The sequence below is a fragment of the Microcaecilia unicolor genome, chromosome 1, assembly GCF_901765095.1.
Source record: "Microcaecilia unicolor chromosome 1, aMicUni1.1, whole genome shotgun sequence".
Lineage (NCBI taxonomy): Eukaryota > Metazoa > Chordata > Amphibia > Gymnophiona > Siphonopidae > Microcaecilia > Microcaecilia unicolor.
Genome location: NC_044031.1, coordinates 664,843,360 through 664,870,302, shown reverse-complemented (window position 1 = coordinate 664,870,302; position 26,943 = coordinate 664,843,360). Strand labels below are relative to the sequence as shown.

Genomic DNA, 26,943 nt, shown 5'->3' with positions numbered 1-26,943 from the left:
TTAAAGGATGCTTATACCCATGTTTCGATACTTCTTAGTCACAGGAAGTATCTCAGATTTTGAGTGGGGAAACACCACTTCCAGTTCCGTCATTTGGCCTAGCGCCTGCTCCCCAGTGTCTGGCAGTAGTCGCAGCAGATTTATGCTGACTGGGAGTGTATGTGTTTCCTTATCTGGATGATTCGCTGGTCAAGAACGCATCTCAGGAAGATGCAATTAAGTCAATGCAGTTGACTATTCAGGTATTAGAATGACAATTGGAGTATATAGGAGTCCTGATAGACACAACATAGGCTCAGGCCTTCCTTCTTCTAACAAGAGCAGATACCTTATTGCTATAGCCCTTGACTCTCAGGTCTGCAGCAGCCATCAGGTTTCAGCTCGGCAAATGTTGAGAGCATGTCACTCCCATGGCACAGTTCCATTTGAGAGCAGTCCAGTGGACCTTAGCATCCCAGTGGTTTCAAGCCACAGGGAACCTAATGGATGTCATTCACGTCCTTCCAGAGTTCACTCACACTCTTCTCTGGTGGAAGATCTGGTGCCATTTGACTCTGGGACTTCCATTCCAAATTCCACTGCATCAAAAGGTGTCGACAACGGATGCATCTAACCTAGATTGGGGAGCTCATGTGGTTGGGCTTTACACTCAAGGTCAGTGGTCCGCTCAGGAGGCTCATCTTCAAATCAATCTCCTTGAGCTGTGGGGCATTTGGAACACTCTAAAGGCTTTCAGAAATCAACTCCAAAACCACATTATCCAAATTCAGACAGACAACCAGGTTGCAATGTTCTATGTGAATAAGTGTGTATTGTGAAAATGAGGCTTGTGTGATAATGAGCTCCCACCTCAGGATCCCAGGTCCCTCTTTCACTCAGGGTGAGCTGGTTCTCAGTATGCAGATTTTATGCAAATTAGTATCCTACCCCTTTCTACTCGGGGTGACCTGGTTCTCAAAAAGGCAAACAGAGTCAGGTCTTATCAACAGGATTTTTCTCATACAAATCTTTATTCCCGCCTCTGGGGCACACTTCTTTTAGCTTAAAACACTTCTTCTTGCACAGTTCAAAACCACAGATTTCTTCCCCCTGAGCCCTCTCACACAGGCATTTGGGTTCAGTACTAACTCAGTCCTGGACACACAGTCCCTCTTTGTAGCCCACAGCTCTAGACACACAGTCTTTTCTCAATATTAACTCAGTCCCGGACACACAGTCCCTCCTTGTAGCACACAACTCTAGACACACAGTCTTTTCATCTTGGACACACAGTCCCTCTTCACTGTTCTAGACACACAGTCTTTTCCTCTGGGACACACAGTACCTCTTCACTGTTCTAGACACACAGTCTTTTCACCACCAGGCCATAGGGCTCAGCCAGTACTTCTCATGAGGATCCCTCTGCTTCAGTTACCAGCCCTCTTCTTCAGCTGCCAGCTCTCCTTTCTCCCTCACAACTCAGGTGGAGTATAAGTGGTTAATAGCCAAACAGGACCCAGCCCATAACCTGCTGCACCTGTTTCTATCCCCAGGACTCTCCTCGGTCCTAGCGACCTCCTGCTATACACCCCTTACTGGCTCCCTTTAGTGACTCACCCCGCCCTTCTCCCTGGACATTTTAGGGGAACAGCGCCCTCTAGGGGCCTAACCAGGGTAGGACAGCCTCTTCCTTCTCACATACCCCCACCCTTAAGATAATTGCTGCTCAACCTCAGCAACTCTTTAAGCCTTTTCCACTGAGGAGCAGCAATTCTTACACAGGGGCATACTCTTTTCCAGGCTCATCCCTGTTCTATCCCTGGGCCTCACCAACCCCCCATCTAGGCTCCTCATCCCCCTCTTAGCACATCACATGGCCCGGGCCCTTCCCCTTCACTAGGCCTTGAGGGGCTCTCACTGCACCGGGTGCTACCTGACCCTCTTCTCCTGCAGCCCCCCCCCCCTACCTCCTGGGCGCCCAGCAATACCATGATCCCTCTGAGGGAGGGGTCACCTAGCTCGCCTAGGTCCCTTATCTTTCTCTTAGCACCTCACATGGCTTGGCCCTTCCCCCCGTTCCCGGGGACCTGAGGTGCCTAACCGCAGCAGGTCCTGTCTGACCCTCCAACTGCAGCCACCTCCTACCTCCTGGGGCATCCGACCTCACCACGATCCCTCCGAGAAAGGGGTCACCTGACGACTCTTCTCTTAGCACCTCACATGGCCCGGGCCCTTCCCTCTCACTAGGGTGCCCGCCGCTACCATGCTCCCCCAGGCTAGGCCCCTGCAGTAGGTCCCTTTTGACCCTCCCCCTGCAAGTCCCAAAACCTGGTTCTTAATGTTCAGCTTTAATAGATCCTCTCCAGCGGTAATTGACTCCGGTGAGTGCTCTGGACTTCTCCTCTCCGGTTTGAACTTTTCTCCGGCTTCTCAGGCCTCCATCCTTCCTGGCCGTCCGATGGGGTGCAGCCTGCAATCACACAAAACAAAATCTAAGTGTGGCCTGTTTACTCTCCTGGCCCCCTCACTTGTGCTGCACCTCCCTGTGTGTCCGCCTTCCCTCCCAGGGAGGGTATTGTGGTCCCCCCCTCCTGGGGAGGGTCTTGTGGTCTCCTCCATCCCCTACAGCCACTCCCAAGCCTCCAGTTCTCACTTACGTATTCACTCTCACCTCCCCCCTAGGTACCCTTTACCTGGGGTAGATGAGCAAAGCGCTTTTGCTAGTGTTGGCCCCCTCGACGGGCTTCTGGAACCACAGCTTCTGGAACCTCCAAGGACACCTCCACATCACACCGACCCCTCATCTGGTCTGATCTGGAATCCCACTGCTCCCATGTGGATGTTCAGTGCAGATCCCAATCCTGACACCACTTGTGAAAATGATGAGGCTTGTGTGATAATGAGCTCCCACCTCAGGATCCCAGGTCCCTCTTTCACTCAGGGTGAGCTGGTTCTCAGTATGCGGATTTTATGCAAATTAGTATCCTACCCCTTTCTACTCGGGGTGACCTGGTTCTCAAAAAGGCAAACAGAGTCAGGTCTTATCAACAGGATTTTTCTCATACAAATCTTTATTCCCGCCTCTGGGGCACACTTCTTTTAGCTTAAAACACTTCTTCTTGCACAGTTCAAAACCACAGATTTCTTCCCCCTGAGCCCTCTCACACAGGCATTTGGGTTCAGTACTAACTCAGTCCTGGACACACAGTCCCTCTTTGTAGCCCACAGCTCTAGACACACAGTCTTTTCTCAATATTAACTCAGTCCCGGACACACAGTCCCTCCTTGTAGCACACAACTCTAGACACACAGTCTTTTCATCTTGGACACACAATCCCTCTTCACTGTTCTAGACACACAGTCTTTTCATCTGGGACACACAGTACCTCTTCACTGTTCTAGACACACAGTCTTTTCACCACCAGGCCATAGGGCTCAGCCAGTACTTCTCATGGGGATCCCTCTGCTTCAGTTACCAGCCCTCTTCTTCAGCTGCCAGCTCTCCTTTCTCCCTCACAACTCAGGTGGAGTATAAGTGGTTAATAGCCAAACAGGACCCAGCCCATAACCTGCTGCACCTGTTTCTATCCCCAGGACTCTCCTCGGTCCTAGCGACCTCCTGCTATACACCCCTTACTGGCTCCCTTTAGTGACTCACCCTGCCCTTCTCCCTGGACATTTTAGGGGAACAGTGCCCTCTAGGGGCCTAACCAGGGTAGGTCAGCCTCTTCCTTCTCACAGTATGTGTGGGGGAGGGGGGTACGGGATCCTACCCTTGTGTCAGGAAGTGGTAGATATGTGGCAATGGACTCTCCTTCAATGGATAAGCTACCATGCTGTATATCTTCCTGGCAAGAACAACTGCCTCGCGGACAGACTCAGCAGGATATTGCAACTGCACGAGTGGTCTCTCAACATGGGCATAGCCCAAAAGATCTTCCAAGAATGGGGCACCCCCTCGTTGGATCTTTTTGCTGCTCATCTCAACAGCAAGGTCCCTCAGTTCTGCTCCAGGCTTGGATCACATGGCAGACTAGCATCAGATGCCTTTCTCCTACATTGGGGAAGAGGACTTCTGTATGCATATCCTCCTATACCTCTGATAGAGAAGACCTTGCTGAAACTTCTGTCATATCCTCAATCTTTCACTTTCCACTGCAACTGTTCCTGATGCCTTCAAACATGCCATAGTTACACCACTCCTCAAAAAACCTTCTATGAACCCTACCTGCCTTTCCAACTAGTGCCCCATCTTCCTCCTCCCTGTCATATCTAAGATACTTGAATGTGCTGTTCACTGCCATTGTCTTGACTTTCTTTCATCTCAAGTTATTCTTGACCCACTTCAATCTGGCTTTCGCCCTCTACATTCAACTGAAACAGCCCTTTCTAGGAGAGGGAAGAAAGGAGGGAATTTGAAAATACCTACTTGCTGCTTTTTTTTTTTTTTTTTACTGCTCCCAAAATATTATTGCTGTTAAATGCCCTTCTTTGGCCAGATCCAAAAGTCTCTATTGTATCCTCATCTTTCTCAATCTGTCTGCTGCTTTTGACACTGTTGATCACCACCTACTCCTTGATACACTGTCCTCACTTGGATTTCAGGGGTCTGTTCTTTCTTGGTTTTCTTCGTATCTTGCCCAGAGGACTGTGATGCAGGGTCCAGTAAAAAGATGAATGTTCTGGACCCTGCATCACAATTCTATGACCTTGACATGGAATATGAAGTTCTGCTGACCAATAGGAAGAAAGAAGAAGGCCACTCCCCTGGAGGAACTGGATTGATGAAAACCAGGCTTCAAAAGGTCTGCTGAAAACAGGAAGTCATCCCCAGCAACCGGATGGCTAGCCAAGCATTCTAGTGTAATGAATTTCTTCCTCTCATTCAGAAGCAGCTTTGAGCTTCTGCTTTGACTTAGCTCAGGATCTAGTCTCTGTCCAAGTCCAGTTGGAACTATATCTCCTGGTTCTACTCTTGCTTGTTTCCTGGGTCAAGCCCCTGCCTGATTCCAGTCTGTCCACACATCCCTTTGCAGCTTCCAGTTCCAGTCTCTGAGTCTGAATCCTATACTGAATGTCAGCTGTACTTCTTTGTCACATTCCAGTTCCCATATAGAGTCCAGTTCTGGTTCCTATGGCAAGTCCTAATCCAGCTTGTATACCAGATCCAGCATCAGCTCTAGGTTCCAGGCTGGCTCCTGATCCAGGCTCCGTCCTCACTTTGAGTTCTAGTTCCAACTTCAGGTATCCACTTTAGTTCAGTCTTCAAGCTCCGTTACCAGTCTTTGCTCATATTTCTATTTGCTTTATCCTGTCCAGCATGCTGGTACTCTGCTCTTTGCCTCAACACCAAAGCTGCAAGCCAGTAAGTTGCAATGTGACAAGTGAACATAATGCCTGTTTCAAGAAGAATAAAGTGAATTCATTCAGTGTTGGCTGATGGCAGAGTGAAAAAAATATCTTATGCACTTGGTATATGATTTATTTTGCATTGAGGGCCTCAGCACTCTCATGGCTGCATGCATCTAGCCTACTTGAAAATGAACATGAAGGCTTGTTGAAGTCCCTTATATTGGAGGAGGAATTTCCTTATGAAGACATAGTCAACAAGATGATGGATAGTCTCAAGGTCCACCATGCAACAATTCTTTGTCTCTCCTCTACTGGCTTTGATCCCACTTCCAGAGGAGCAGGCATTGTGATCCCAGGAAGCATATTTTACCACTAAAAATCATTTCCAGGTGCTGGCTCCAGACAACAAACAGACTGCTACCCAGCTAAAACCAGGAATGGATAAATTGTCGACTGAATCAAGAGTCTGTAGCTAGCTACTCCCATGTTCTTTATGGATGACTTCTCTGTAGATAGAAGGCTGAGATATCATATAAATTGTTGACCTAGCTTGACATTTTCCCACAGCTAACATAGGACCTCTTTTACTATACCACATGCGACACAGTCCATTCAAAATGAATGGGCTGAGGCGCATTTGCCACACCAAACATTGCTAGCGTGGTTTAGTAAAAGAGGCCCATAATTCCTTTATGTTAAAATATATACATTCACAATTTGTGTATTAACCACAATCTCCTTATGCAGATTTTGCATGCAAACTTACTCCAACAAACTTCTATAAGCCACAAACCAGTGCATGCTCACACCAGCAGGTACAACTCTGCTACCAGTATTGCCTCATAACTTAACAGTCTTCCTAGGGAAAGGAAAATCCCTCTGCACGCCTAGAACTGCAAAAGCAAACCTTATCCAAGGCTGCATCAGTGTCCTGTTGCAACAGAAGGCAAAATACCCTCACAGAGTGCAGTCGTTGAGGCAGGGGCGTAGCCAGACAACAGATTTTGGGTGGGCCTAGGCAAGAAGTAGGTGGGCACCAAGTGTTCTCTCCCCCCCACACCCCCACCACCACCACCACCAAAAATATATCTCAGTTGGCAGGAAAATGCTTCTTTCCACCATGGCAGTCTGCAGCAGGCATGCGCTGAAAACTGAGCATGCACAGGTGCCGGTATCATGGAGAGTAGCGTTTTCGTTACCATCAGAGGGAAGTCTTCAGCTGGCAGAGCTTGAGATCCCCACCAGCTACCGCTAAATGTGTGCTACTGTTGGGTGGGCCTGAGCTCTAAGGCCCACCCAGGCCCACCTGTGGCTATGCCACTGCGTTGAGGTGACATCTCTTCTTATTTATTTATTTATTGCATTTGTATCCCACATTTTCCCACCTCTTTGCAGGCTCAGTGGCTTACAATACATCATGGATAGTGGAAATGAGAAGAGGGTAAACACTTAGTATTACAGAAAGATTTTGGGTTGAATGGTAAAGGAATAAATGATAATGCTAAAGCAGAAGGCATTATTAACATTTCTAGATATATGTGGGAGTTTCACATGTTTGGTCTTTGTGGTATATCTTGTCTAAGAGATGGGTCTTTAGTAGTTTACGGAAGCTGGTCAGTTCATAGGTTGCTTTTAGGTTACGTGGCAATGTGTTCCAAAATTGCGTGCTCATATAGGAAAAAGTTGATGCGTGCATTAATTTGTATTTTAGACCTTTACAGTTGGGGAAATGAAGATTGAGGAATGTGCAAGAAGATTTTTTAGCATTCCTGGATGGTAGGTCTATCAGGTCTGACATGTAGGTTGGGGCATCGCCATGGATGATTTTATGTACTAGGGACATACTTTGAACATGATGCGTTCTTTGAGTGGGAGCCAGTGTAGCTTCTCTCGTAAGGGTTTTGCACTTTCGTATTTTGATTTTCCAAATATGAGTCTGCCGTGTTCTGGGCTGTTTGGAGTTTTTTGAGTATTGGTTCTTTGCATCCAGCGTAGAGTGAGCTGCAGTAATCTAGATGACTAAGTACTAATGATTATACCAGATTACAGAAGACTGTTCTTGGGAAGAATGGTCTTACTCTTTTTAATTTCCACATTGATTGGAACATCTTTTTGGTTGTGTTTTTCGCATGATTCTCAAGTGTTAGGTGCCTATCAATGGTAACTCCAAGAATTTTCAGGATTTCCAAAATTGGTAGGTTTAGTTTTGGTGTGTTGATGGTGGTAAATTTGCTCATGTTGTGTTGAGAGGTGAGTATTAGGCATTGGGTTTTTTCTGCGTTGAGTTTTAACTGAAAGGCATCTGCCCAGGAGTGCATGATATGTAGACTTTGGTTGATGTCATTGGAAATTTCGTTTAAGTCTTGTTTGAATGGGATGTAGATCGTTACATCATCAGCGTATATGTATGGGTTGAGGTTTTGGTTCAATTGTAGTTTGGCAAAGGGTGTCATCATTAGGTTGAATATAGTCGGTGAGAGGGGAGATCCCTGTGGAACTCCACATTCAGGTGTCCATGCGGCTGATGTGATCGAATTAGATGTCACTTGATATGAGCGTGTGGTTAGGAATCCTTTAAACCAATTAAGAACATTGTCTCTGATACCGAAGTATTCAAGGATGTGTAGTAGAATTCCATGATCAACCATGTCGAAGGCGATTGACATGTCGAATTGTAGAAGTAATATATTCTTGCCGGTTGCAATTGTTTGTTTGAATTTTGTCATGAGCGTAACTAATACTGTTTCAGTACCGTGATTAGAACGGAATCCTGATTGGAAGTCGTGTAGTATTGAAAACTTGTTTAGATAGTCTGTGAGTTGTTTGGTTACCTTCCCTTCTGTTATTTTGGTTATTAAGGGAATGGATGCTACTGGTCTATAGTTGGTTAATTCACTCGCATTTTTCTTTGCATCTTTGGGTATGGGGGTGAGTAGAATGTTTCCTTTCTCCTTTGGGAAGAGTCCGTTTTGTAGCATAAAATTCACGTGTTTCGTTAGATCTGTTATAAAGTGTTGGGGGGCCGATTTCATAAGGTTATTTGGGCATATATCTAGTTTGCAATGAGATTTGGCAAATCTTTTAAGCGTTTGGGAGATGAGATCTTCCAATAGTATCTCGAATTAATTCCAGATCCTGTCTGCTGGGTATTCTCCAGGGTCTGGGTCCAGAGAGTCTAGGAGTGCAACGTATTCGATTGGGCTGACAGGTATTTTGAGTCGTAGTTGTACTATTTTTTCTTTGAAGTATTCCGCGAGGTTTTCAGCTCTTGGTGTGTCTTTGCTGTTATTCGTGACTGGTGTGGTGTCTAGTAATTTATTCACGAGTTGGAAGAGTTTGTATGTATCCTTGTAATTTGGTCCAATTTCAGTTTTGTAGTATAGTCTTCTGGTTTGTCTTATGGTGTATTTATATTTTCTTCGGAGTTGTTTCCAAGCATTAAGTGTGGGATCGTCTTTCTTTTTATTCCATGCCCGTTCTAATTTCCTAACTTGTGTTTTGAGTTTTTTCAATTCTTCATTGAACCACGGTAATGAGTTCTTTCTGTGTGAAGTTCTAGTTTGAATTGGGGCAATGTTGTCTAATATTGTTCTGCATCTATCGTCCCAGTCTAGGAGGAATTTGGTTGTGTCTGCCTTTGTTGTCCATTCATTATAGTAGATCTGTTGCCAGAATACTACCGGGTCTATTTTTCCTCTCGTGGTGTAGGTTTTTCGTTCTTTTTTGATTGTGGCCTTCGTTCGCCATTGAAGGGAGATGTGAGATTTGTAGTGGTCTGACCACGGTGTGGGTATCCATTTTGTATCTGCTAGTATAAGGTTTAAGTCTAGATCAAATTTATATGCAATAATGTCTAGTGTATGTCCTTTGGTGTGTGTTGGTTGTACATTTGATACGTGAAGATCCCATAATTGTAGGAATTCTTTGCATTCTTGGGTGTTTGTTAAGGTAGTGTCTTCCAAGTGCAGGTTAATGTCGCCTATTATGATAAGGTTTGAGGTAGAGATACATATGTTCGAGATGAAGTCCATGAGGTGTGTTTGAGTATCTTGCCAGTTACCTGGTGGCCTGTAGAGTAGGATTGCATTAAGGTGTTCTTGCAGGTTTGGGTGGTTGATTCTTACCGATGCAATTTCAAGTTGAGGTAGGATGGATTCAGCTGTAATTGTGATAGTGAACTCGGATTTGTATATTATGGCTATACCACCTCCTCTTTTCCTGTTCCTTATCCAGTGGGTAATTTTGTATCCTGGTGGGCATAAATCTAGGATTATGGGATCCTTAGGGTCATGGATCCATGTTTCAGTGATGAATAGGAGGTCAAGGTTGTCTGTGGTGATCCAGTCTGTTATAATCTCTGTTTTGTTTACTACTGACCTAGCGTTTGCATATCCCATTTGGATTGGATGGTACGGTTCGATCCGGGCTGTGGATGTGTTAATTTTTATTAGTTGCCTATTTTCTTGGTATTTGGTTTTGTTGTTTCCTTTCTTACCTTACCTGATCCAGTACAGAATTATACCAACCCTGCATGATAGTGCCTAGTGCCAATTCCACAGCATGGTAAAAACACAGAATACTACAGACCTACATAGCTGAACAAGATTTCTGACCATGAAATCCACAAGAGTTCTGAAGGCAAGCCAAAGACCACAGATGATGCTAGTCTTATTTACTGTATGACTCTATAGTAGCATGAGTGTGGATGGGCCTGGAGCCTTGATTAACACAGCCACAGAGAAGTTTAAGTGTGAAATTAAAATGTATTTGGGAACATAAAAATGGGTGACCTGTTCCTCTCACAGGTCAGGAGGAAATAAAGACACCAAAAGTTTTCTGCCATGGCCAGCTCCTACAGGGCCACAGTGTGCACTGATCTGTCTTTCAAAAGGCAGCACAAATAGCTTGATTCTGACCTGGAATCCCAGGGTTACATTAATGACTTTCCAACTGCAGCACAATTGGCCAGATTTGGCCTTCAGTTTAAAAGTCAAAATTTTTGCAGGGTTCCAAGGTAAACTTGACCTACTTAAGTAGCGCTTCTGCAAGACTTCTCTCCTCTGAGCCTCAAAGACTGATCTATGCTGAGAGTTTTTATCCTGTCTTGACTATGCCCTCCCTGCTCTGCTCCTACTACTACTGCTACTACTAGTACTTATCATTTCTAAAGCGCTACTAGACGTACGCAGCGCTGTACACTTGAACATGAAGAGACAGTCCCTGCTCGACAGAGCTTACAATGTAATTAGGACGGTCAGAACAAACAAGAGATAAGGGAATATTAAAGTGAGGATGATAAAATAAGGGTTCTGAACAAAGTGAATAAGGGTTAGAAGTTAAAAGCTGCATCAAAGAGGTGGGCTTTTAGCTTAGATTTGAAGACGGCCAGAGATGGAGCTTGACGTACCGGCTCAGGAAGTCTATTCCAGGCATATGCTGCAGTAAGATAAAAGGAACGGAGTCTGGAGTTAGCAGTGGAGGAGAAGGGTGCAGATAAGAGAGATTTACCCAGTGAACGGAGTTCCCGGGGAGGATTGTAGGGAGAGTGGAGAGGTACTGAGGAGCTGCAGAATGAATGCACTTATAGGTCAATAGGAGGAGTTTGAACTGTATGCAGAAACGGATAGGAAGCCAGTGAAGTGACTTGAGGAGAGGGCTAATATGAGCATAACGACACTGGCGGAATATTAGTAGTGCAGCAGAATTTTGAACAGATTGAAGAGGAGAGAGATGGCTAAGTGGGAGACCTGTAAGAAGCAATTTGCAATAGTCTAAGCCAGAGGTGATAAAAGTGTGGATGAGGGTTCTGGTAGTGTGCTCAGAAAGGAAAGGGCGCCTTTTAAGGAATCTGTGTGACTGGGAGGGAGTGCTATTAAGGGGGAATGGCAATTTCCTATTGACTCTCTCACAGACTGTACTGGATGGATCTTGAAGCATTTATGATGTTCACTGATCACTGATATGCTTTCCCTGTGCTTTCTCCTATCAGGGCACCAGCCTGCGGACAATATATGACAGTGTCCCCACTGTGGGGTTGTCTCTGCTGCTGATCAACTCAGAGGTAAGGAAGTAGTCCAGTTTGGAAGAAAGAAGATTTGCTTTTGGTTTTCCAGCTTTGTTTAAGCTCCAAGCTGTCTTTTTATTTTTATTCTTTTTTCCTGTTCAGTAGGAGATTAATTTTTATACCAGCCTTCTTGAAAATATCATAGTTTTCTGGGGCTAGCTCTGCCCCAAATGTATTGACAGATCAAACAGACAGTTTCATTTTAAATAAAGTAGTTTCATTAAACTGGTCCTTGGCCTCAGTTGTTTTATCAGGCCTAGACTGCATTCAGGGTCGGCACTTTCATTGGGTGAACCAGGCAGCTCTCTAGAATGAAAGGTTCTGGGGGTGGCACAACATAGTAACATTATAACGTGGAGGGGCATTTTCAATCGGGGACGCCCATCTCTAAGGGCGCCCATCTCCGAGCACGGCGGGGCCAACCGTATTTTCGAAACAAGGTGGGCGTCCATCTTTCGTTTCGAAAATACGGTTGGGAGCGCCCAAATCTCAACACTTGGGTCAAATGCTGAGATCACCGGCTGTAGAGATGAGCGCCCTCGGTTTTCAGCCATAATGGAAACCGAGGGCGCAAATCTCAAAAACTAATAACTCCAAGGCATTTGGTCGTGGGAGGGGCCAGGATTCATACTGCACTGGTCCCCCTCACATGCCAGGACACCAACCGGGCACCCTAGGGGGCACTGCAGTGGACTTCACAAATTGCTCCCAGGTACATAGCTCCCTTACCTTTGGTGCTGAGCCCCCCAAACCCACTCCCCACAGCTATACACCACTACCATATCCCTAAGGGGTGAAGGGAGGCACCCACATGTGGGTACAGTGGGTTTCTGGTGGGTTTTGAAGGGCTCCCATTTTCCACCACAAGTGTAACAGGTGGGGGGGGGGGGGCCTGGGTCCGCCTGCCTGAGGTGTACTGCACCCACTAAAACTGCTCCAGGGACCTGCATAATGCTGCGATGGACCTGAGTATGACATTTGAGGCTGGCATAGAGGCTGGCAAAAAAAGTTTTTAAAGTTGTTTTTTTAGGGTAGGAGGGGGTTAGTGACCACTGAGGGAGTCAGGGGAGGTCATCCCCGATTCCCTCCGCTGGTCATCTCGGCAGTTTGGGCACATTTTTGTGACTTGGACCTAAAAAAAAGGGACCAAATAAAACAAACCAAATTCTTACCAGGGACGCCCCTCTTTTTTCCATTATCGGCAGAGGACGCCCATCTCTCCTCGGCCGATAAACACGCCCCAGTCCCACCTTCGCTACAGCTCTGACACGCCCCCGTGAACTTTGTTCGTCCCTGCGACGGACTGCAGTTGGGGGCACCCAAAATCGGCTTTCGATTATACCGATTTGGGCGCCCACGGGAGAAGGACGCCCATCTCCCGATTTGTGTTGACAGATGGGCATCCTTCTGTTTCGAAAATAAGCTGGATAGTAGATGACGGCAGAGAAAGACCTGTACAGTCCATCCAGTCTGCTCAACAAGATAAACTCATATGTGCTACTTTATGTGTATACCTGACTTTGATTTGCATCTGCCATTTTCAGGGCACAGACCATAGAAGTCTGCCCAGCACTAGCCCCGCCTCCCACCGCCGGCTCTGCCACCCAATCTCTGCTAAGCTTCTGCGGATCCATTCCTTCTGAACAGGATTCCTTTATGTTTATCCCACGCATTTTTGAATTCCGTTACCGTTTTCATCTCCACCACCTCCCGTGTGAGGGCATTCCAAGTATCCACCACTCTCTCCGTGAAGAAATACTTCCTGACATTTTTCTTGAGTCTGCCCCCTTCAATCTCATTTCATGTCCTCTAGTTCTACCGCCTTCCCATCTCCAGAAAAGGTTCGTTTGCGGATTAATACCTTTCAAATATTTGAACGTCTGTATCATATCACCCCTGTTTCTCCTTTCCTCCAGGGTATACATGTTCAGGTCAGCAAGTCTCTCCTCATACGTCTTGTAACGCAAATCCCATACCATTTTTGTAGCTTTTCTTTGCACCGCTTCAATTCTTTTTACATCCTTAGCAAGATACGGCCTCCAAAACTGAACACAATACTCCAGGTGGGGCCTCACCAACGACTTATACAGGGGCACTAACCAGCATGGGCAGATGGGAAAAATTTTCCCCACCCCAAATCGGCCCTAAACCAGCCCAAAACCCACCCAAGGTCAAACCTCGCCTCCAACGTCACCGACCCCACCCCCAACGTCACCGACCCAGCCCCCTGACATCACCTCTGATGTCGTTAGCCCCGCCCCTGATGTCACCTCTGATGTCTTTAACCCCGCCCCTGATGTCAACCCTACCCTGGAAAAGCTTCTATTGGACCAAATTGGACCAATAGAAACCCCCGAAAAAAGCGCAAACCCCGCACAGCTGCAACGAAAAAGAAGCCCAATTTCCCGCAGCCCGCAGCCTTCGAAAATTTCCAGCATCCTGGCTTAAAAACCAGCCCAGTTGGGTGGAAACCCACCCATCTTGCAACACTGAGTAAAACCTCTTTTCTTCTGCTGGTCACACCTCTCTCTATACAGCCTAGCAACCTTCTAGCTATGGCCACCGCTTTGTCACACTGTTGCATCGCCTTCAGATCCTCAGATACTATTACCCCAAGATCCCTCTCCCCATCTGTACATATCAGACTCTCACTGCCTAACACATACGTCTCCCGTGGATTTCTATTCCCTAAGTGCATCACTTTGCATTTCTTCGCATTGAATTTTAACTGCCAAACCTTAGACCATTCTTCTAGCTTCTGCAGAACCTTTTTCATGTTTTCCACTCCCTCCCGGGTGTCCACTCTGTTACAAATCTTAGTATCGTCCGCAAAAAGGCAAACTTTACCTTCTAACCCTTCGGCAATGTCACTCACAAATATATTGAACAGAATCAGCCCCAGCACCGATCCCTGAGGCACTCCACTACTCACCTTTCCCTCATCCGATCAAATTCCATTAACCACCACCCTCTGGCGTCTGTCCGTCAACCAGTTCCTAATCCGGTTCACCACGTCAGGTCCTATCTTCAGCCTGTCAAGTTTATTCAAGAGCCTCCTGTGGGGAACCGTGCCAAAAGCTTTGCTGAAATCTAAGTAGATTACATCTATAGCACGTCCATGATTCAACTCTCCGGTCACCCAGTCAAAGAATTGAATCGTTTGGTACGATTTACCTTTTGTAAAACTATGTTGTCTCAGATCTTGCAACTTATTGGCTTCCAGGAAATTCATTATCCTTTCTTTCAGCATCACTTCCATTACTTTTCCAATAACCTGTGATATCCCCCTTCTCACTCAGGGTGACCTGGTTCTCAATATGCAAATCATATGCAGATTAGCGTGCTACCCCTTCTCACTCAGGGTGACCTGGTTTCCACTCAGCACATTAAGCAGGTCTCACCAACTGCATATTTCTCAGGCAACTCTTTATTCCAGCCCCTGGGCACACTTCTTCTAGCTTAACACTTTATGCTTTCATAGATCTTCACACTGAGCCTCCCCACACAGATACATGGGCTCAGTACTACACCAATACTTTGGGGACTCTCAACCCCAGGCTTTGCAGCCTGCTTCTCTCAGTACTTTGGACACACAGTCCCCCCTTTGAACACACAGTTCTGGACACACAGTCCCCCCTCTGAACACACAGTTCCACAGTTCTGGACACACAGTCTTTTCTTCTTCGGACACACAGTCCCTCCACTGAACACACAGTTCCTATAACTACTGAGGACACACAGTCAAACACTAATGCTTTAGGGACTTCTTACCCCAGGACTTTCAGCCTGTTGATCTCCTTTGGACACCCAGTCCACCCCAAGTCCATAAGGTTAGCCAGTATCTTTCAGGGGCTCTCTCATCTTCTGCTGCTAGCTCATCTCCCTTCCTTTCACAACTCAGGTGGGGTACAAAGTGGTTAATCAGCTACACAGGACCCAGCCCATAACCGCCTGCACCTGTGGACCTCCCCGGGCTCTCCCTGGTCCTAGCGACCTCCACCTTCTTCTAGCGCCCTCTAGTGGCCCACACCGTATAGGACAGCCTCATACCTTCTCACAAACCGAAGTGAGGCTTACCGGCCTGTAGTTTCCAGCTTCTTCCCTATCACCACTTTTGTGAAGAGGGATCACATCCGCTGTTCTCCACTCCCACGGAACCTTTCCCGTCTCCAAGAATTTATTAAACAAATCTTTAAGAGGGCCCGCCAGAACCTCTCTGAGCTCCCTCAATATCCTGGGGTGGATCCCGTCCGGTCCCATGGCTTTGTCCACCTTTAGATTTTCAAGTTGTTCATACACACTCTCTTCCGAGAACGGTGCTATATCCACTCCATTCTCATATGTACTTTTGCCAATCAATCGTGGTCCTTCTCCAGGATTTTCTTCTGTGAAAACAGAACAAAAATATCTGTTTAGCAAATTTACTTTTTCTTCATCATTATCTACATAGCGGTTCGCAGCATCTTTCAGTCTTACAATTCCCTTTTTAGTCTTCGTCCTTTCACTAATATACCTGAAGAAATTTTTGTCACCCCTCCTTACCTTTCTAGCCATTTGTTCTTCCGCTTGCGCTTTTGCCAGACGTATCTCTCTCTTGTCTTCTTTCAGTTTCATCCGGTATTCCTCTCCATGTACCTCTTCTTGAGTTTTTCTGTATTTCAGGAACGCCAACTCTTTAGCTTTTATTTTCTCAGCCACTTGCTTGGAGAACCATATTGGTTTCCTTTTTCTCTTTCTTTTATTTGCTCTCCTTACATAAAGGTTTGTGGCCATATTTATAGCTTCTTTCAGCCTGGACCACTGTCCTTCCACTTCTCGTTCGTCCTCCCAGCCTATCAGCTCCTTCCTCAGGTATTTCCCCATTTTACTAAAGTCAGAATGCTTGAAATCCAGGACTTTGAGTTTTGAGTTGCCGCCCTCCACTTCAGCTGTCATATCAAACCAAACTGTTTGATGGTCACTGCTGCCCAGGTGGGCACCCACTCAGACATTTGATACACTATCCCCATTTGTGAGCACCAGATCCAGCGTCGCTCCGTGCCTTGTGGGTTCCTTCCCCATTTGTCTGAGCAGAGCACTTCGAAAAGCATTCACGATCTCTCTACTTCTTTCCGATTCCGCAGATGGAACCTTCCAATCTACATCCGGCAGATTGAAATCTCCCAGCAACAGCACCTCTCTCTTCTTTTCCAAATTTGAATATCTGCGGTCAATAGTTCCTCCAATTGTGTCGGAGGTCTGTAGACAACACCCATGTAGACAGAGGTACTATCATCTCTTTTTAAGGTGATCCATATCGCTTCTTCCTTTCCCCAGGTCCCTGTCATTTCAGTCGCTGCGATATCATTTCTCACATACAGAGCTACTCCTCCACCATTACGACCCTCTCCTTCCTAAATAGATTATAGCCTGGTATGTTTGCATCCCATTCATGGGAACCATTGAGCCACGTCGCCATGATTACAATAATGTCTAAGTCTGCCTCCAACATCAGGGCTTGAAGTTCATGAACTTTATTGCTTAGACTGCGAGCATTTGTGTTCATCGCTTTCCATCTACATATCAGTGGAATTTTTACCTTCCATTTAGTTTCTTGTTTAGTCTCACTTCCTACTGTGTTGGTAAGAAGTGATTTGCTAAGATTGTTGAGTGGAGGAGTAGCCTAGTGGTTAGTGCAGTGGACTTTGATCCTGGGGAACTGAGTTCAATTCCCACTGCAGCTCCTTGTGACTCTGGGCAAGTCACTTAACCCACCATTGCCCCTGATACAAAATAAGTACCTGAATGTAGTTGCAAAAACCTCAGAAAGGCGGTATATCAAGTCCCATTTCCCTTTCCCTTTCATTGCTTTCTTTTCTACTGACGCATCTTGTCTTTAGCTTTAGCTGGGGGTGACCACTTGGAGTGAACTGCCTCCATATGCCACCCCCGCCTTCTAGTTTAAATGCCTAGGAATATATTGTTTGAATTTCTTCCCAAGGATTTTTTTTCCTGCCACAGTGAGATGAAGCCCATCGTTACATAACATTGACATTCGCACCTCAGTCAGACCATTTAATACCACACTCCTTATAGATATAATAAATACCATAACACATTCTCGTGGAATAAAATTTGGCAGCAGCTTTATTCACCAACATTAATAAATAATTCAACTTCAACACTTAACATCTTCTTAGCCACAAAATCTTTCATCATAAGGTAAACTGCCCAGATCGGTTTTTTTTAAATAGAGCTAAGCCATTCGGTAACGAAACTGGCTCTCCCTTTCTCCGTATTATCCCCTTCTACCCTGTGACTTACGGTGCCATCAAGCCACATCTTACCCGTGGCGGTTCCGCACACGAGTTCCTTTACTTCCATATATTTCACAATATTCATTTCAAATATTCATGTAACCGTCTCTGGTGCCTCTCTACCCCTCCTACAGGCACCCTCTTAAAAGCTGCTACCAGTCACCCCCCAACTCTACCACCCTCTTTAACCACTCCTTCACTAACCAACCCCACCTTTCAACACCCCCCCCCCCATTCAACCCTACCCGTCGGGTGGGCTGGGAAGGGTCATCAAAACTACCTCCTAACCACCCTCACCCTTTCCTACCTACCCACCCAATACTTTTTCGCGCCAGAAACTCCTTACCCTATCTCCCCTTTTCTCTTTTCCACCAATCACTATCCTGCTTCATTCACCAATCCTCTTCCTTCCTTTAGTTGCTATCCTACCTCACTTTACCTTCACCTATCACTCCCTATCCCTCCCCCTATTCCCCCTCCCCCACCCACTTCTTCCCTTCTTACTGCTGCCTGACTGCCTCAGTCAATGTTATTACCCTCACACCTTAGTTTGTGAGGGCTTCTTAACATTGACATTCGCACCTCAGTCAGACCATTTAATACCACACTCCTTATAGATATAATAAATACCATAACACATTCTCGTGGAATAAAATTTGGCAGCAGCTTTATTCACCAACATTAATAAATAATTCAACTTCAACACTTAACATCTTCTTAGCCACAAAATCTTTCATCATAAGGTAAACTGCCCAGATCGGTTTTTTTTAAATAGAGCTAAGCCATTCGGTAACGAAACTGGCTCTCCCTTTCTCCGTATTATCCCCTTCTACCCTGTGACTTACGGTGCCGTCAAGCCACATCTTACCCGTGGCGGTTCCGCACACGAGTTCCTTTACTTCCATATATTTCACAATATTCATTTCAAATATTCATGTAACCGTCTCTGGTGCCTCTCTACCCCTCCTACAGGCCACAAGCGGTGACAGATTATATCTTGTCACCGCTCCCCATAACTGCAGCTGCTGCCAAATCCTTTTTTAAACAATCCTCCAAAAGATCTTGGATAGTACTCAGAAATATATCCAACCCAATTTCAGACAAATGAACCCCATCCTTTCTATATAAACCTGCGCAATCCACAGAAATCAATTCATGCACCATTACCAAACCACCCATTCGCCCCATAAATTTAGAAACTTCACTATTAACTCTCCTCCGTAAACGCTCAATACCCTTTTGATTATATGCCCCCTTCCACACACGTCGTGGGATAATATGTGACCAAACCAGCAACGCTTCCGGGAAATATGACATCACAGCTAATAATTCAGTTTTCATCACACGAATTAAATCAACACCCTTTACATTACACAAATCATTTCCCCCCAAATGTATACAAATTAAAACTGGTGATGAAAATCTCCTTGCTTGAAGTAATGTCGGTACCATCTGCTGCCAAGTCATGCCTCGAATGGCCAACCAGCGGATCTGGATACCAAATTCAACCAGTCCCAAGTTGGCTCCCCACTTGGACTCCCGAGCATGCTTGTGCGCCCAGAAGACATACGAATGGCCACAAATCCACACACATATATCTGGAGGCAATACATCTGCAAAAGAAACTAAAACAATTAACATACCATATTCCCTTTCTGAGTCCGCACATACCCTTTATATCTATTGGAACGCCACCTCCCCAAACGCTGAATTAACTCCACCGAACCCCCATCCTGCGCTGCATTGGAAGCCGCACCAATTCTAAAGGAATGCGTCCCATAATCCTTAGGCTCCAAACCCATATACTCTAAACCTTTCTTCAATACAGCTGCAAACTGGTACCTAGTCAATGGCAAACCAGTCTGATGCACCAACCAAATCTCCCCACCCACTGGTCGTACTCCTTGGTAATCCACTACACATTGAACCGGACAAAATTCCAAGCACTTAGCTGCTTGTAAAGTAATCCATTTACCTTTTCCCTCCTGGTCTGTCTTTGACTTGCGTAAATATAAACGCAACAGACCTTTCTCCACCATAACATCTCTGCTCCGCAGACCCCCATCATCCATTACCCTCCTAGAAGTCACCACCAATTCTCCCACTCTGCACACTGCAAAGAAAGCCACCACAAATGCCACTTGAAATAACCGCACCTCGTATGCTGAAAAGCAAATGTGCGGTAAAATCTTACATAACTGCACAACTTGCGCATAGAACAGTGGGCGTCTCACCCTTGCAATGCCTGTTCTCCCTTCTTCTCTGGAATAACCACACAATAACTTGCAAATCAAATAGGACCCAGCTGGATCTTTCCAACCCAGCACTTTAGACACAAATGCAATCGCCGCCATCGTCTGAGAAACTATCCCAAACGACCATTTTTTGGTCATTGCCCAAGGAAGAAATCTGACCACTCTCTCCTCCTCAATTGGCATAACCAATTCCAACTGATTATCTTCCAGAAATGCTAAAAATCGACGCCAGCCCACTCCATAAGCTTTCCAAGTATTCGGAGCTAAGGCCTTCATCAACAGAGATTCACAACCTCCTGAAAATTGGACCACAAATCTTCTGACATCCTTGTAGGCTCCCAATCTGCTAATGGCGCCAAAGCTCTGAAACGATGTAGCTGTAAACGAGACAAAGCATCCGCAATCTCATTACACACTCCTGGCACATGTCTGGCAGTTAACCAAACATTGAGTTGCAGACATTTTAGCACAATTAACCTCAACAACTCCACTAACAAAGGACAACGCGAAGATTGCTTATTAATCGCCCAGACCACTAACATATTATCAGAATAAAAGGCAATCCTTTTATTACTCAATTGGGCCCCCCATAAACACAGGGCCACCCAAATCGGAAATAATTCCAACAAAGCAATATTTGCACACCAACCCTTCTCCTTCCACCATGGAGGCCAAGCTTCCGCACACCAAGCACCTCTGAAATAAATTCCAAATCCCCTTTCCCCCGAAGCGTCAGTAAATAATTGTAGATCAACATTAGAAACTAAAGCCTCCTGCCAAATACATATGCCATTAAATTCTGATAAAAATTGCTTCCAAATCATCAAATCTGCCCTCACTGCCTGCGTTAAACGCACCCTAAAATGCTTCTTTCTCAAACCAACTGACAATAATGCTAACCGTCTGGAAAATATCCGCCCCATTGGAATTACCCGCGTTGCAAAATTAAAATGACCCAGCAATGACTGGATTTCTCTCAAAGTCACCTTACCCTTATTACACGCCTGATCAATCTCGTCACGCAACGCAATGATTTTGTTGCCTGGCAGACGCGATTCCATCCGAACCGAGTCTAACTCAATTCCCAAAAACACCAACTTGGTAACAGGTCCCTCACTTTTATCCAATGCCAAAGGCACACCAATTTCCCTTGCCACTGTACTAAATGCTGACATCAGCAAAGCACACTGATCTGAATTCTGAGGACCCACAAATAGAAAATCGTCCAAGTAATGAACGATAGAATCCAAACCACTAACCTGCTCCACCACCCAGTGTAAAAATGTTGCAAAGGCCTCAAAATAATTGCATGAAATCAAGCACCCCATAGGCAAACATTTATCAAAATAAAATTTACCTTCAAATGTAAACCCCAGCAACCAAAATGCAGTTGGATGAACTGGCAACAAACGAAAAGCTGATTCAATGTCCGCTTTTCCCATCAAGGCACCCCGTCCTAACTGCCTCAACCAATGTACAGCCTGCTCAAAACTTGCATATTGCACCGTACACAACTCGGGATCTATGAAGGCATTAACCCCACAACCCTCCGGATATGATAAATTATGAATTAACCGGAAGGTACCCGGAGCTTTTTTCGGTATCACACCCAATGGGGATAGCACCAAATTCTGAATTGGAGGGTTCTCAAACGGCCCAGCTATACGACCGAGACTTAACTCCTTCAACAACTTCTTCCTAACCACCTCAGCATTCTGACCCACCGATGCAGAATTTTTACACTTATGATCCAAAATCGGACATTCAAACGGGATCGGAAAACCTTCAGCAAAACCCACCCACAATAAACATGCATCATTCCCCAATGGATACCGTACCAACCATCTTTCCAGAGCCAACAATTTAATGGGAGAAGGGGCCTTACATTCAGAAACCTGATCCACTTGGGATTCCTCCACGCCCCAATCGTCCTCGACTCGCAAATCCCCCCCTGGGACATTTAAACACGGGGTACAAACCTTGACAGCCGCTGCAACAATGCTTGAATCTGCAGAAAGGCCGACTACATCTTCCTGCATTAAATTGGAAACAAGCATTAATGGGAATACCCCCTCTTCCCCCAACTCCCCCGGGCCCAATTCCTCCTCCTCCTGTTGTGCCAAAATTACCAGCTCGCCACCCACCAACTCCCGCGGTGCTTGCCACTGAGCCACTGCCAAACCCGGGAAATCCGACAGGGGCTCCCGTACGAAAGGGGATATTAACCGACGGTGTAAAGTTAGCAATCCACAAATCCACATCACGTACACCCCAACTTTCCGATTTGTCTTTCGCTAAACTCCTTCTGAACTGCTCATCATAATTAGCCCAAGCCCAACCTCCATACATTTTATATGCTCTTAGAATAAGATCACAATAACTCAATAAACCTGGATACAGCGCCGGTTTCTGACCCCCAAGCACACTAGCAAAAACATGAAAACTCAGCATCCAATTCATAATTGTCTTTGATACTCTCCCTTTCTTCTTTTTTCCCTCGTCTTTTCCCCCTTCCTTCCCCACATAACTATCTTTATCATGCTCAAGCAGAGCAAATAAATCAATATATTTACCTCGCAAAATTCTCTGCCGCCATTTTACAGATATAGCACAATCCAAAGGTGCAATATTACATAAAGTGTGCCCCTTCCTAGAAACTGCACACCCCCCTGCCATCAAATTACTCCCCATACCCCTGGCCTCATTCCCCATATTCCTTTCCTCCTCCTCAGAAGAAGAGGAAGTCGACCCGGATGACACCCAAGAATCCGACGACTCCCACACCTGTAGTGGGTCTCCTAAACCTCCCCTCCTCTGCCTTTTTTCCCTATCCAATCTCTTTACTACATGACACAAACTGCGCAAAAATTTTTTATTCTTTAATTTCTTCCTCAAACTCTTACCACTAACCCTTTTTGAACGACTACCCCGTTTTCTACCCCCCTCCTGAACATCCCTTCCCTCACTCCCAACTGACGACACGGCCATACATATATCCTCCAACTCACCAATGGCTCTCCCAGTCGAAGGCCCCTCCAAAGGATCCTCACCAACACCTTCTCTCACTGGAACAGCACCGCACCTCTGGATACCACTGGACCATTCCTGCACTGGAAAAGTGCCACTTGCCACCATTTCATTTCTCTCATGCACCCGGTTGCCACCATCCAAACTCCTCATGCCCCCTTGCGGAACCACAGTGCCCCGTGTTCCACCATCCACATCCCTCACCAAACCCACTATATCACCCGCAGCACCCCTTCCATCAGCTGTTCCTATATTATGTTTCTTCCCACTCGCTTTACCCCCACTTTTTCCTACTTTTTTCGGAGCCATTCTTATACCCTAGCTCCCTTAGCCAAACCACACAACCTTCCTAACACCCAAATAAACACTTCACCCAAAAACTGTACCCACAAAATACTCCTGTCCCTCAATCCTTTATACCCAAATCCCCCCTCCCACACTTCTCCCTCACACAAACCAAACACCCATTCACTCCAATCCTGTTTATATCCCCATCCGCAACAACCATACACCTCACAAAATACTGTGCACCCTCAACCACAAACTTACTTATTCACCCTAACCCTCCCAACACCTTACTAAACCTCAAATTCCCACCATCCAATTCCCCACTGTTTTTATTTTTAAATTCAACGATGCCAGCTAGATTGCCCTTTCCTCCTAGCACACACTCCCCTATTAGAACTTGGCACCGCTCCCCCCAGCAAGCATGTCACGCTCCACACTCCTCCCTTACCGCACTTCAAATCTAAAACATGCAGGGAAGCCCAGCCCCAAACTACCACTCACGTCCCTCCAAGCACACTGCTTACAACAACCGCCGACCCACCTCACACGCCTCCAATCTCATCCAAACAACCCGAATCCACTGTCGCTGTTTGCGACGAAGAAACACTCCGTTTCAGCTTTAAACTCCCCAACCTGCCTGCAACTCCGCTCTCCTCACAGACGCGCCGACGCGAAACCGGAAGTGAAGCGCACCTCCGCACACAGCGCTAAAGAAAAACACTCTCCACTGCCCAGGTACAAATTTCGCCGTTTCCAGTGCAAATTTTGAAAAGAAATTCATCAAAACTACCTCCTAACCACCCTCACCCTTTCCTACCTACCCACCCAATACTTTTTCGCGCCAGAAACTCCTTACCCTATCTCCCCTTTTCTCTTTTCCACCAATCACTATCCTGCTTCATTCACCAATCCTCTTCCTTCCTTTAGTTGCTATCCTACCTCACTTTACCTTCACCTATCACTCCCTATCCCTCCCCCTATTCCCCCTCCCCCACCCACTTCTTCCCTTCTTACTGCTGCCTGACTGCCTCAGTCAATGTTATTACCCTCACACCTTAGTTTGTGAGGGCTTCTGTATAGTCTTTTGTTTTTCCATGTATTGCCCCATCCTCCTATGTACCTAAATCCTTCTTGGTGACACCAGGCTTTGAGCCAGCTATTGAAATTCTCAGTACTTTGCAATCTTTTCTCTCCCTTTCCAAAGGTAGGTAGTATTTCAGAGAAAGCTATTGTTTGTATCAAAGGTTTTACCCCCTCTCCCAGCTCCTGAAAAGCTCTCTGCATGGTAAGTGGGGTATTACTGGACAAGTTGTTCGTTCCCAGGTGAATAACAACATCAGTGTTTGACTCCTTAGTTTCACAGAAGCAAGCAGGTATTTTAAATTCACCCCTTCCCCCAGTCGCATGGTGTGAATCACTAGATCATGTGATCTTGCAGCTTATGCACGAGACTGGACCTCTGAGGCAGAGGAAACTAATGCACCCTTATACCTGCTGGCCACAGGGGTTCGAAGTGCTTGGATAAGCTTGCTAGGAGAGGGAAGAGAAGAGGGAATTTGAAATTCTCTGAGGACAAGCAGGCTGAATAATCCTCACAAGTGGGTCGGCGATTTGCGCCAGCCTGGGAACCGGCATTTGAAATAGCAAAAACTTTTGTTGGAGCCTTCTGAGCGTGCTGCGCGTCCAAACTGTACATGTGCTGAGTGCCTTCCCACCTGCCGCGTGGCCGCACTCCTCAGTTACTTTTTTTCCGCGTGAGGAGTGGCAGCTGTCTTCCTGGATCCACTTCTTCACCAGGGAGAGCCTTCAGTGCTTTTTTTCGCAGCTTTTTTGCCTAAATTTTCCTTTTTCTTTCTTAGTTTAGTTAAAAAAAAAAGTTTTCCTTTTGTTTATTAGGTTTATTTTTTGACCCGCGTCAAGATTCCTTTTATTTTTGTCGCGGCCGTCCTTAGGCCCGCTCGGCTGGGTTTTCTCCTTTTTGTGCGTATTTTCAGCACAATTGCATTTTTTGATTTGGCTAGGGCAGTCTTCCAGTGGCTTCAAACGCTCTTTTTGATGCAACTGGACCATCTCAGGCACTGATACCCATTTGTGGTATATTCAGTGCCTTGGGCCCGACCATAGCCCGGCCCATTATGTGCTTTGTCTTTGTATGAAAATGAGGACTCAACTGGCTTGAGAAGCCCAGAGAGAAAAACTTTTGGGGGCTCGGTCCGGTCCTTCGATGTCAGCATCGACATCGTTATCGAGGTTGGCAATATCGACGTCGGCAGTGGAGGTAGGCATGGCTGCTGAGAGACCTCGACACACTGGGAGCAGTGAGGCATCAAGTGGGTCTCCACCTGCTTTGAGGCCTCCTGCTATGCAGGCCCCTTGGGACCGTCCATCTTCGAACCCGACCCCGAGGTGACGTGGGGATTTGACGTCGTCCTCATTGGTACTGAGGAGCCTCGGTGAGGTGCATTGAGTGAAGGATAAGAAGCACTGACACCGTTCTCCCTCTACACATGGTGCCAGGGCACCGGGGACTTCGGCACCCGAGAAGCGTTGATGCTCGGAGGACCGCTCCCCCTCCATACAAGAGGTGCCGATGCATCAGTCTCCCAGCAGTCCAGTTCCTGCTCCCGAGCCCCAGGCAACTCTGCCACTGACTGCTCCACTGGCCCCACAGTCTGTACCGATGGCGGCTCTCGATGAGCGGATTCGGGCCTTGCTTCTAGAGCTTCTGGGAGGACTGCTGCACCACACTGGATCAGCATCGGGGATGCTTGCGCCTACCTTGCTGTCTGCTGCAGCTATGTCTGGCCCTCTAACTGCAGTGAGGTCTCCCAACTCGGCGCCGCTTGTGACTCTGATATCAGCTGCCACCCAGGTCGACTCCCCATCAACGTCAATGGAGGAAGCTTCGCCGCAGTCCGTGTGGGAGTCGGCTTCTCGACATCGCCATCGAGACCATGGGTCTTCGGCGTCGAGGCGGGTTCGGTCTCGGAAGTTCCTGAGTGAAGTGCTCTCCGACACCGAAGAAGAATGCTTGTGTGGTCAGAGGAAGATCCCAGGTAATTTTCACATGAGTCCTTTGGGATTCCCTCTGAACCTTCCCCCTCCACCTGAACGGAGACTGTCTCCTCCTGAGAGTCTCTCCTTCTCAGCTTTTGTGCTGTAAATGTCTCAGGCCATTTCATTCCCCATAGACGTGAAGGATGAGCCCAGGGTTGAGATGATCGAGGTCCTGGACTACACCACTCCACTTAGAGAGGCAGTGACAGCTCCTTTCCATAAGGTACTCAGGGAAGTCCTTCTGCAAAACTGTGCATCCCCTCTGTCTGTCTCCATTGTCCCGAAGAAGACAGATTCCCATTATCGGATTCATGGGGAACCTGGGTTGATGAGGTCTCAGTTACCCCACAACTCCGTGGTGGTGGACTCCACCCTCAAAAGAGCCAAGAGTACTGGAGATTATACTTTGGCGCCCCCAGGCAGAGAAGCTAGGAACTTGGCCGCTTTTGGGAGAACAATGTGTCAGGCCGCCATGCTCGCTGGCCTTATACAATCATACCTCCTCTTCTCGAGCATCCACTTGCAGAACTCAGTGACACAGCTGTCTACTTTGGTCGATGCCCTCCCTCCAGAGCAGGCCGAGCCCTTTCGCCAGCTGGACAAACAGCAGAAGGCGTGTTGTAAA

General features: G+C 46.6%; 1 protein-coding gene across 1 annotated transcript in view; it reads left to right on the top strand.

Moving 5' to 3' along the window:
* CCDC33 (coiled-coil domain containing 33) overlaps positions 1–26,943 on the top strand; it is a 642,117-nt gene that overhangs the window by 318,482 nt on the left and 296,692 nt on the right. The window contains exon 12 of the mRNA XM_030187021.1: positions 11,321–11,392. Within this exon, the coding sequence (XP_030042881.1) occupies positions 11,321–11,392 (72 nt within the window). The remainder of the gene's footprint in view (positions 1–11,320; positions 11,393–26,943) is intronic.